Here is a 13,036-nt window from a genome sequence, read left to right on the forward strand (position 1 = left end):
TGATGTCTCCAAAGTTAAGTTATTTTTCTGCAAAAAATTCGCTGATCAGGAAACACGTGCCCGCCACTCGATGAGCCGCTCCGCGACAAAAAAAGCTTAAGCAATGGCGTCGTCGAATGGTGCACATTCGGTAAATAATCCTACAATTTTTTGTTTATAGCATAGTTTATATGGATTATTCCTAAAAAATTATATGTGTTTTGGAAATGTTGAGTCAAATTAGTCTAGAATCGGTTAATTTTATGAAAGAAAACCTTTCAAACAGCTGTAGCCCCTAAACTGCACACGTGCCTGGCTGTGATTGGCTCATGTATTTAAGTGACTTGTACAACACAGATTCATATAACACGGAACGTATCTACCATGTTATAGGGGGTTTACTGTATTGCAAACATTTTTTTTGTGATATTAAAATGATAGTTTCAATTGTCTTCCAGTTCTTATTCATCACAAGATATTAAATTGAAACTGTTAATATATACCATTTCATTCCCACTTCAAATAAAAAGTGTTAGGAGTGATGATGTGAGCCAACTTTAGTGCAAGAGTGTTGCCTTAATGCACATGACAAAAAATATTTTTTGTTAGTTTCAATTTAAAAAAATTTAATGATGTAGTTTTTTAGTTGATGAAACTATTCTTTTAAGTTATTGTTTTCTTGTAAACAGTGCTCTTTTTCTAAAAAAAATTACCACTGGTGAATGAACACAGTATATAGAATTGCTTTCACTAAGCAATTCTCAGTATCATGTATTGGCCACTGAAGCTATCTACCATATAGCATACCAGCATGTTCTACTGAGAAATAGCCCTTTTTATAAATATGAAACTTTGTGGATGATCAGTAGAGCCTTAAATTTTAATTGTTTTGAATATTTGTCATATTGATATTTAAGAAGATTAGGACATATTATTATAAATAAATATTATATTTTGTCTTCTCAACCAAACATATTGAATGAAATTTAAAATAAAACAGTTTTTCTCACCAAAATAATGCAATAAATAACTCATAGATCCATCAATGGCTTTTACAAAAGCCATTGATGGATCTATGAGTTACTCAAACAAATTGACAAAATGAAGAATACCAACTTGTAAGTATTTAAAATAGTCTTAGACTCAATTTTATTTTGTTTTCAAACTTAAATTTCAAATTTTTTAAATAATAAAAACAAAAATATCACCAATTTTTCATCTCTTTTAACAATTTTGACAAAACATCATCAATAAATGTGTGAATCACATTATTAAGCATAGAAACAAAACTTTCTTATCTTTGAAATATGCATGATTTTTCGTGTTAAAAAATTTTTTTTATACATTTTGATAGCAAGATCTTGATATCAATGTTCTGTATGAAATTACATTAAATTTATTGTCTTCAATATAATACAATATATCTCTTTGTTATACCACTCATTTAGATATATCACGTTATTTTTTTGTCTTCCAAATATAAAAGTGCTTTATCTTATAACTAAAGCAATTAAGTTTTTTTAATAATAGTTTTAATCTTCAGTTTTTTATTACTATTACAAATGTTTGTATTTTCATTATTACTTTTGTCAAAACTATTATTTTTTATAATTTTAAGAATGGTAAAAATATTGCATTTTTTGCTCTATTTTCATTAAAAAAAATAATAAACTCCATACTAAAAAAATACAATGTGTACTTTACAAAATTAAGTTTTAAAATTAAAACTGATATTTAAGTTTCTGTTTTGATCTGGAATTGATTTTCAGTTTTAATTTCATTGTTTTTATTTAATATTTATAATTAAATATAGATAAAATAATATAAAACACAAGCAAAAGTTTCAAAAATAATAAAAATATTTGCAGACATCAATTTCTCTTTTATTCTTTTATTTATCAAAAATTATTATTATTATGCAAGCTTTTAGCTGATCTACTTTATAAATTATAATTTAATAAAAATATATAAAGAATATTTAAAAATTTGTTGTCATTTATAATTGTAAATAAATAAATATATATATATAATTAATAATTATTATAGGGTAATAAACTTTAAAAAGTTTTAGCTCTAATCTGTTGAGTATTTAAAAATATATATATCAATAATATATTTAAATTGCTGACTCATATACTTCTACATATTTAAATGATATAACAATTTTAAAATTTTGCTATATATAGTATGAAATGTTTGATGCAATCATTTGAAATTTCAGCTAGTACTTTATTTTAGAAGTAAATTGTTTAATAAATTTTATATTTTTTTCTATATAGGCTTATATTTAAAATTATTTAATTAAATGAAAATTCATCCAGATCTCGCTGGAATAACTCGTTCTCTACCTTCACAATTTTTGCTATCGTAGAATATACGTTCTTCCTGGTGCATCTGATAGCCCTTGTAAGGCACATCTATCGTACCTTGTTAATTATAGGCTCATTACCTGAGGGTAGTTGTACTCGGAAAATGGTCATCGGGAACACTCCATTATTTAAATGAAAATATTAATCTTAATAGAAAATTTTTGTTGTACAGAAAAATAAAAATCATATCAACTTTTTGTAATATTAATATATACTTTTGAACATAAAAAAAAATTTGCATGCAGATATATCAAGAAAAAAAACTAGATTTATTAAATTAATGTGTTTCAATATTTAATTAAGTAGCCTAATTTTGAATATAGAAAAAATGAAATATAAAATTTATTTGTAAATATTGTATTAATATTAAAGACGTATTCAAATTCAGTTGACAGTTTGATATCATTTCTGCTTCTATAAAATATTAATGTAAATAAATATTATGTGCATAATTATTATTAGCAAATATTTAAAAATATATTTACTTATTGCCATAAATGTATTTCAGATAATTTTTTAAAGATAACGCAAATAGTTTTTTAAAATATAAACTTGAAAAATAATGCAATAGTTCTGAGATAATTTTAATTTAGATTTAATTAGGAAGCAAGTTAACAATTACAACAAAAATTCGAAAACAGTAATGAATACTTATTTTAACTCCATCCTATCCATTTTTATCATCACCACAACAGCATGTTATAGCTTTGTGAGGCACAGGCAAATTTGAATTGGGGCCATGTACTATACAGTGTTGACGTCAGACATTTTTCTTTGAGGGAATTTTTTTGGAGAAACTATTTTCTTATAAAAGATTGGTTTGGGGTCCCCTGTTGGCGGGGACCCAAGCAATTGCCCTTTTTGCCCATAGGGTAACACGTCACTGTATCATCAGTATAAATTGCATCTTATTAGATATCTCTGTATTTTGTAATTATAAGTCTATGAGGTTTTCTTAATTATAATGTGTTAGTTATGTTTTAACTATTATAACTGTACATAAAAAATGATACTAATGATAAAAATAAATCATACAGAATAGAATGAAAAAACAGAGGGTATTTGCATATTTTTCACTTTATTTAATATGAATTAGTAACAAGCATCATGTTCATTACTGATTATTCCTTTACTTCGCATCATAAATATAAAAGTCATAAACTGAAAGCAGAAAGAAATTATCTGTTAATACTAATTTTAATAAGCAATATTTTGTCAAAAAAATTACAGAAAACATCAAAGTTTTATAATTAAAATTAATTTTAGAATAGAAAAGTTTATGTTCCTTAAAAATGAAAATGTCAATTGACTAAATATTATTTTTCCTTTGTCTTAAGTCCAGAAAAGTTTCTCCTTATAATTTTTAAATTCATTTTAATTATTGAATTAAGAAAAATAATGCAACTGTAACTAAATTATGCACTCATTTTGTACATAAATAGTTCATTTATGACATGCATACTAAATATGTACTTTATAAATAAAACAGTATTTTTTTTGTAAATAATCAAAATGTAGTTTTAGATATTTAAATGATTTAGTTTACTGAAGTTATGTAAACTTTCAGTAAACTAAATCATTTAAATATCTAAAACTATATTTTGAGTAATTTTGAATGAGTAATTTTAGCATAGAAAATCTTCTATGCTAAAATTTCTCAGTTTAAATTAAAAAATGAATAAATAACATCTGTGAATTACACAAAAATTCAAAATACATCAACAATTTTCTGGCAAAAAAGTCCTTTTTATTACCATATTTATGAACATATAAGAGCATGCTCTAAAATACAAGTATATGGGTATTTTCTTATAGATTAGCACTATATTTCACAAATCACATAAAATATACTATTTTTTAAAAACTTTTATGGTATCAGGAGCTTTTTTTTAAATAATCATTACCACAGAGATGTCATTTTATAGTTACTGCATCAGTACATTTACACTGATGTAGCAGTTCAGTGCTCTTAAAAGCCAAAACAATTTGACATGCAAACAAGAATGATCTTAAAGGCATACTGTATGTTTCAAAAATGCAAAAAACAAATTATTTTTACATATAAAAGCATACTCTTACTTGTGCAGAAATGTAACAAACACTAAACTTTTTGGACACTTTCAATGCCCATCGTTAGGTACTTTCGAAAATTAGTGCTCAAAACATTCAGTGTTTGATAATAAAAAGCCATTTTTGTTGCTGAAAAATGAAGGTGTGTTGATAAGTGTTGAAGTAAAATTCAGTTTGAAACTCTCATTTTTCACAGAAATTCACATTTAATTAGCAATTATTATTATTAACATTATTTTGCACAATAAATTTTTATAACATTTTATCTCTAATAAAAATTTCTCTATTCATAACATAAAAGCATATTATGGCTTCATTAAATAAAACTGTTCAATAAACAAAATCAAGTTCTCTCTTATAACTGATATATCAGCTTTGTTCAATTATTAATCATTCTTTATATAGGGTGTGGCAAATTAACCTGAAGGTTTTTAAATTAAAATAACTTACAAGTTATGTAATTACACTAAATTAATCATCATCCTGCACTTAACCTGAAAGCATTTAACATAAGATTCAAAAATAATTACTTTTTGAATACTGTGTTCGTGAGATAGCATCTATCGTTGTCTATGTCTACACACTCTTACAACTGTTCTTTAAACTTTGCATGACTTTCTGCAACATTTCAGGAAGAATTACTGCCACAGTTCTTGAATTGTTTCTAGTGTCAGTCATTGCCTGATCCTGTTTAATCCACAGATGCTGGTATTCAATATCAAATTGGCACAAGCCCAGTTCAAGAAAGTTGTGAAGCATTTTGATGCAGTGAGCTGAATTTACTGTGTCAGTCCTGCCTTCTTCGTTTTCAAAGAAATAAGGACCAATCATTCCAAAAGTACACCATGCCAAATAATAACCTCAGCACTGTAAAAGTTGTTCCTATAACTCATTAAGGTTTCTCATAAAACAAAATGCATTTTTATTATTTTATACAAATTTCAATAGTTACTAAATGGCTTTGAGTTAAATGGCATGTGTGCTCAATTTACTCTCTCCACCCCTACAATTTCAGTCATGGGTATCTTTAAAAACCATCAAGTTAATCAGCCATCCTGTATATCAAAACACATCATACCACTAAATATTATTTACTTTACTAAGGCATAGAATTATTGTAAAAAATGTTCTTGCAAATTTTTTAAAAACTTTTTATTTATTATATTTCAAACTGTTATTTCAATATTAATAATGTTATTAAAGAAACATTAATGTTAAGAATATTAAAAGCACAAAAGGAAGAGTCCTAGAATAAGTAAAATACAAAATAATTACTTCAGCAAAAGCTAAGAAAACATATCTTTAGAAATTATATAAATTACAGCCAGGCAGTCTTCCCAAATTATAGAAATAACTGAACATTCAAAAAGACAAAAGATCAGAGACAAAAACACTAAGATCAGTATCAATATGCAACTGAAAAGATAAGAAACATAGTTAAAGATATATAAAGGATTAAAGGTTAGTAATATAACTGATATATCACAGCAAGTATATAAGATAAAACTTGAGAAAATATGTAGAAAAGATAGATATAGATGACAAAATTAGCAATAAAAACATAGATGCAAAAGAAATAAACAAAGAAAAACTGAAAAGATAAGATTTGTTTTGAGATTGAGACAGGACAGAAATTGTAAAGAGATAATTTATAAAATCAAAATTAAAAAGGAACAAAATGTAAAATTTTTGTGAAAATAATAATACTGTATTTGAAAAGATCAATATATTAAGACTAAATATTGCCATATTTAAAACATTGTTTAAAAGAAGACAAATTTTAATCTAACGAACATGTATTCTAATGAACTCTTATCACTCGATTTGTAAAATGTTTTTATACAGAATGATGACAAACAATTCATGTGAATTAGAATATTACATTCAAGTCCACTTAACAGAGCATCAGATATGGGAGCAGTTTGCTTAATTAAGAGAGCACGATTCAAAGTTTTCTCTCCAAGTTTTACATGTAGCATGATTCCTGTTAACAGAGCACTGAATAGTAGAACAATCTGTTTAAATAAGCACCAAATCAGCAGCAATCCACATAAGAGAATACTATGCTAAGGAAGATTTATAAGGATCAATCTTTAATTTTACAGTAAATTACCACATAGGGTGCATAGTGACAGGACTCTCTACACTACAGTATTTGTTGAGATTTGTTGAAATATGCAATATGACTAAAAGAAAATGAGTGGAGGAAGTTAAAAAGATTGAACAAGATGAAGACAAAATAGAGTGTTCACAAATCAAGAAAACGCATTTCTCATAAAGATGCATTGTTTTATTTAGGCATGATGAAAAAATATTTAGAAGAAAATTTTACTGACTGTAATACATTATATGAGATTGAGGAGATAACTGAAAATAAAGCTGCGAGTAATCAATCTGAAACAAAATTATGGATTTAAGTAAATTTGTTTAGGTTATTTATTGCATCAATAGTTATAATAGTAATAAACCAAACAATCACCATAATTAGTCTATTAGTACACTAATCAGGCTATTATTGAAAAATAGCCTGATTAGGCTTAGTGATGTTTATATTGATATATATATATAGTTATAATAGTGCAACAGTTCACCTTTTTAACTTATCATAAATTATTTTATATAAACTATCATAATAAAATTTGATAGAAAATAACTTTATTCTTTCAGTATTGTACTTATTGAATGTTTTTTACTGTATGTCAAAATTTCTGAATGCTCTCTAATAAGAACATTCAGAAATTTTGGATCAAGGGTGCATTCAGAGGAATTCATACTATATTTCTGGGAAGAAATGAAAGTAAACTATATTTCTGGGAAGAAGAAGTAGCAACTGGCTAATATACTATATTTACTGAACATTTGATAAAACAATAAAATTGATGATGTAAAAATGATAACAAATAAGTAAGCAGAGTAAATTTATGTGATAATGAATTTTAATATATCCGAGTGTGTTAAAAGTCATATAGATCACCTAAGACACGAAGGAGTGTAGAGAATCAAATGCCACAAATAACTCCCTGGGTGATCTTGTTACTTTGGATAAGGGAACATGATGCAATGATCCCCAAGGATACTCTTTTAAGTGGACTCAACTATATTTAGAATTATTTGACAATGAATAGCAAACATATTATCCATAAAAGATATATACATGTTTATTTATTTATTAAAGAAAATTTCTAATACAGTATTAAATTATAAAATAACAATCTCTGTTAATGCAAATTTGAGTTGCCTTTAAGTTTAAAACAGATTAAATCAAAGAAATTAAAAATTTCTGTGTAGATATGAAACAAAACTGTTTCTGTAATAAATGAAGAAAGATTTCATGAAATGTTTGAAGGATCTAAAATAAACAAATATATTTATATGTGTATACAGAGATAATCTTATATGTTTAACATTTCTGAAATGAAATAAGCTTGTAAAATGTTACTGTTCCATTTTCAAAATAATGCATAAAAATCAATTGTAAAGTACTTTTAAACTTATTAATTATAATTATAAATAAAAAAAGTTTAAAATTAAAATTTAAAATCTATAGGAAAGTTCTTTGGTAAATTTCTCAGCCAAAGAACTTTCCTACAAGTATGAAAATTACAAATATCCATTTTTCATATTACTAATATTTAAAATCATTGTTTCTTAAAAACTTGGAAATACTGATATTTAATGTTCTAACTATATATTAAGAAGCATACTTAATACTAAATAGTAACAAACATAATATAGTATACTTATATTAACTAATGTTTAATAAAATTAATAGCGTAATAGATGTAACAGTTTATTTTTCATTTAATATATTAAAATAATAGTTATTTAATTATGCTACATTTTGTTATTTATGTCATTGATCTTTAATAGTTTCAGCTAAAAATATTATATATACTACCATCTTATAAATTCTTCTTAACATAATCTAAATATTACAGTAAACAGAGTACTAATGAAGGCAACCACTGATTTACTCTAATTTTAAATAACTTTTTAGATAATAAATAATAACAATCCATTACTATTATTTTTATTATTATTGTGTCTGGATGCCCGTTCCATTAATTCATGCAACGTACAGGAAACACTCGAATAAATATAGGAGCGAAAGGAAAATATATTTTAAGCCGACAAATGCATATACAGTATATATAGATTTACATAATGCATATATAATTAACAAACACAGTTGTTTCCATTTATTAGAATTTTAATGCAACATACTTTACAAAATCATTTTTTTCTTTTAATATTTTGAGAATAATAAACAATACACATTATTCAATAAAAATATTCATGAATAAACAAGCATAAGAAGAAGAAGAAAAAGTAAAAATAGGTTTTATTTAAAATGATATTCAGGAATAAATGTTTTTACATCTCCAAATTTCTAGTCTGGTTACTTGAAATTTGATTACTTATCCAAATAAAAAAAAAGGCACATTGCTTAATCAAAAGGAATGAGACATATATAACTATTGGTATCATTTTTGAAACATGTCAAACTTTTCCTATATAAATCTATATTTAAATGTAATTGAAATATTTAAGTTTTACATCTGCTTGAAATTGACACAAAACTATTTTTAACAATGAAAAAGTTCAAGTGGAAGAATAAGGATGAGGAGGAATTCCGCCTTCCGTTCTATAAACGTTCATTTCCGCAAAAAAAGGGGGAAGTAGAAAAATTAACTTTATCATAACTTTAATTAACACGCGCATAATTTACTAATTAAATCATATCGATATGTTTGTACCGCGAATTTGAAACTATAAAATAAGTAATTGATAAGATTTTTAAACGGAAACAATAAAGTTTTACCTGGAAGATTACATAAAACAAGGAAGATGACTAGGAATAAGTTGTAAGTTAACGACGTCTCCATGTTGCCGTCGGTCTCCAAGCCAACTCCCTCCTTCTTCGGGTTCGATCGTCTTCCGCACACCCACGCCCCTGCCGGATGCTTTTACTGACCTGGAATATGTCAATTAAGAAGGGCCTTACATTGGCAACAGGCCTCACCAACTGCTTTAGGCCAACTCCAGCTGTCACTAGTTTGCAACTGAACCGAAAATCAGTACCTTATTAGGCGCTGTACTTTCACCGATCTATCATAAAGTTTGACACAAACGATTTAAAACTAATGTTTTTACAAAAATGGGGCGATTAATTTTCATTATCTGACTTAAAACTCGTTATATATGTAGTTTAATAATAGTTAAAGTAGATAAGAGAGTTGATTTTGTAAAGTTTTATAACAGATGTTATCGCGTTAGTATGAATATAATTAAAAGTATGTCAATATGTCCTCGCTTACATAACTAGCGTACAGTAACGAAGGACGTTAACCAAAGAACAGATTGCCGAGAGTGAAAATCGTACAGATGGAATAGAAGTCAAAGGTCGGCAACTGCGACTCGGTTCATCAGCCGCCTTACACTGCTATCAGTTTATGTAGAACAATATCACAGAAGAATTCTTTCAAATATCGAAGCGTATTAACATTCCTTAAGCTAAATAATTCTGATCCTGTATAAGTGAGGCGATGAACTATGGCAGAAATATTCACTTAATTATTTATAATGAGCAGTAATTTTGTCTTTAACCTTCTCTAAAATACTTTAAAACGGCTCTTAAACTCAGTATTATAATGATTATATACTTTAAAAATGAATTTCTCTAATTATTGTAGGAGGGTTTAAAAAAACCTTGTAGCATAGATGTGACATTTTTTCTCGAAGTTCCTCTCGCTTTATTTCTCACTTTTTTACATCCCAACTGTTATACGTATCAGATTTCTCCAACCGGAACACATTGGAAGAGACTCATCTATAAAAATAATTTAATCTTTTAAAGTAATCATAAATTACTCTTAATTTTTCAATTTGTGTATATATTGTTTGTGTTATGTTCGTTCTAATGATCTTAATTTTATGACGTTAAAGTAAAATTAAATATAAGAAAATTTATTAACATCGGTATGAAAGAAATAAATATTTTAATAGTGACAAATATAAACATATGATCATGATAAAATTTTATTTGCCAATATTTGCTAATAAGCCTGCAATTTCCTTTTGCATTGTTATCTAATAAGCCGCTACTTTATGAATTTCGCATTTAAAAATTTTTATTTTTCTTAAGAATTTTTTTTTTAAATTACTATTTATTATACTAAATAGTAATTCGATATGTTATAGACGAATATGTAGATTTAATGAAATATATACCGGTATACTGTATAGGGCCTTAGGGAGGTGGGAGATGGGATTTCCCCCGCCCGGGCCCGAATAAAACGGTGGGATTCTACGCCTACAAATTAGTGATATTTTTACGAAGAAAAATAAAGATTTTAAGACTGCTTTTTATTAATAAAGAAACGTATTTTATTTGTTAAATAAATGGCCCGTTCTATTCCCAGTCCCATACAAGCTCTCGACGGTCTTGAATATAGGCTTACGTCATATATTTTGCGATAAATAACGCAAAGGATGGGAATAATGCGTCTAAATTTGAAGCTGTTTTTAATTTTTTACAACTAGGGTATATATAAAAGTATTATTTAAATCTTTGCCTCAATTAAACATACGAGAAAACACTATACTTTATTCCTCCTAGTTTTTTTTAATAAAAAAAAAAAGGAAATAGTTATAATGTATGCCAAGTAAATTCTTTAGCGATGTGGAATGAATATTAAAATTTAGCAATCTACTTAAAATTATTTTTTAAATTAAACGTAATATGTCGGATCCTGTGAGCCTGATAGAACCCATAATGGATTCGAAAAAGGCTCTTTTAGTGCCTTTCGAGCAGAAAAAGTTATATAAAATAATTAAAATATAATGATATATGAGATTATTCATAAGTAGATGAATATTATAAATTTTTTATCCCGGTTGTATAGGCATGCGGAAGTATATATAAACAGTAAGCAAGGTTTATTATATTGGGCACGTTGCGTAGTAAAGCGCTTTAAAACAGCTAGATAAGCAAGCCAATGACGATCCGTTTTAAATGAAACGGATTACATGATTGGCTTGCTTATCCAGTTGTATTAAAGCCGCTTTAACAGACAACACGCGTGTTGTATTTACACGTCATAACTGAGACTATCCTAGTAATGAATAATCAAATACACTTTAGAATATATAAATATTCGGCTTTAATTAATAATTTGTAATTTAGTTCTTTAATATCACCGTATAATTTGATGCAAAGTAATTATTTGCATTATATAAGCCTAAAATCATATATTTGTTATTTATATTCTCCATTTTTTGCCGATATTCTTAAATGTCATGAAATTTATATGATTTATTACGCTATCTATGAGACAAAATTCCATGAAAATATTTATATTTTAATATATTTTTTCTGTTTTTTAACTTTTATCTTGATTCAAACTTTGAAATATTATGTAATAATGGTAATTTAAGTTACTGTATGTGAATAACTTAGGCTATATGTTTTAATCATATCAAATAACAGTGCATGAAATTGAAAGTAAATAGTTTTTAAATATTTATATTAAAAAATAATAAGATATTAAATTAAAAATACTATTAAATATTTTTAATTTAAGAATTGAAGTATCAAATGTTGGCTATCGATATTTAAATTTTTGTTTGGCTATGAGTAAACCAATGACATAGTCCGTTTTAAATGAAACGGGCTACTCCATTGGGTGCTTCTAAGTGACGAGCAGATAAGTAAGCAAACCAATAGTGTAGTCTGTTTCACATGAAACGAACTGTACTATTGGTTTGTTTACTTTTACTAACTTACAAGTTAGAATCATCCAATGGGCACGTTGTCTAGTAAAACAACTTTAATACAAGCCAATGACATAGACCGTTTCATTTGAAACTAATTAGCGAGGTTGAGGCCGAAGTTTTAAACGCGAAAACGTATACGTCGGACGTTCAGCGCAGCTTTTCTGTAAGCCTAGAAGTTTGACAATGGTGTTTGGTAAGTCAGTGGAATCATGCTCGACATTCCAAATGCCATTGTCAAACTTCTAGGCTTACAGAAAAGCGGCGCTGAACGTCCGACGTACATATTTTCGCGTTTAAAACTTCGGCCACAACCTCGCTATTATATCATTGGTTTGCTTATCCAGCTATATTAACAGACAATGCGCTCTATATGCTTTCTATTTCATATCTTTTTTATGATGAGGATTATACGGCAAAGAACCCGGATGGGCCAAACAACCCAGAAATTTGATCAAAGCATGTAAATAAGAGAAGTTGAATTGGTATTTTGAAGTCAACATTATAATTTTAAAATGCTTATTCAGCCCTCCACATTCATTAATGCAACATATAATCAGCACTTAATCCAGTTTGTTTTTACTGACATAAATTAAATCTGATATAAATTTACAATAATACATGAACAATTTGTGAATTAGTTATAAAACCCGTCATTTCCGATTTGTAGCTATTTTTTATCTTAATTTTGGGTGGCCAAATTAAACTTACTGTAATATATTAATAATTTTAAAATTAGATATTATAGTTTTTTCCCTAATTATAAATTATCATCTATGTTTATCGTATAGATACATAATTTCATTTACTTCCATTTCAAAACTATACAATTACAAATTGCAAGA

General features: G+C 26.7%; 1 protein-coding gene across 1 annotated transcript in view; it reads right to left on the bottom strand.

Moving 5' to 3' along the window:
• Positions 1-9,612, bottom strand: part of LanB1 (laminin subunit beta-1) — an 80,057-nt gene extending 70,445 nt beyond the window's left edge. Inside the window, exon 1 of the mRNA XM_067279435.1 lies at positions 9,241-9,612. Within this exon, the coding sequence (XP_067135536.1) occupies positions 9,241-9,304 (64 nt within the window). The 5' untranslated portion in view covers positions 9,305-9,612. The remainder of the gene's footprint in view (positions 1-9,240) is intronic.
• Between the last annotated feature and the right edge of the window lie 3,424 nt (positions 9,613-13,036).

Source organism: Centruroides vittatus, unplaced genomic scaffold (assembly GCF_030686945.1).
Source record: "Centruroides vittatus isolate TY-2023 unplaced genomic scaffold, ASM3068694v2 contig_874, whole genome shotgun sequence".
In the NCBI taxonomy this organism is placed as follows: domain Eukaryota; kingdom Metazoa; phylum Arthropoda; class Arachnida; order Scorpiones; family Buthidae; genus Centruroides; species Centruroides vittatus.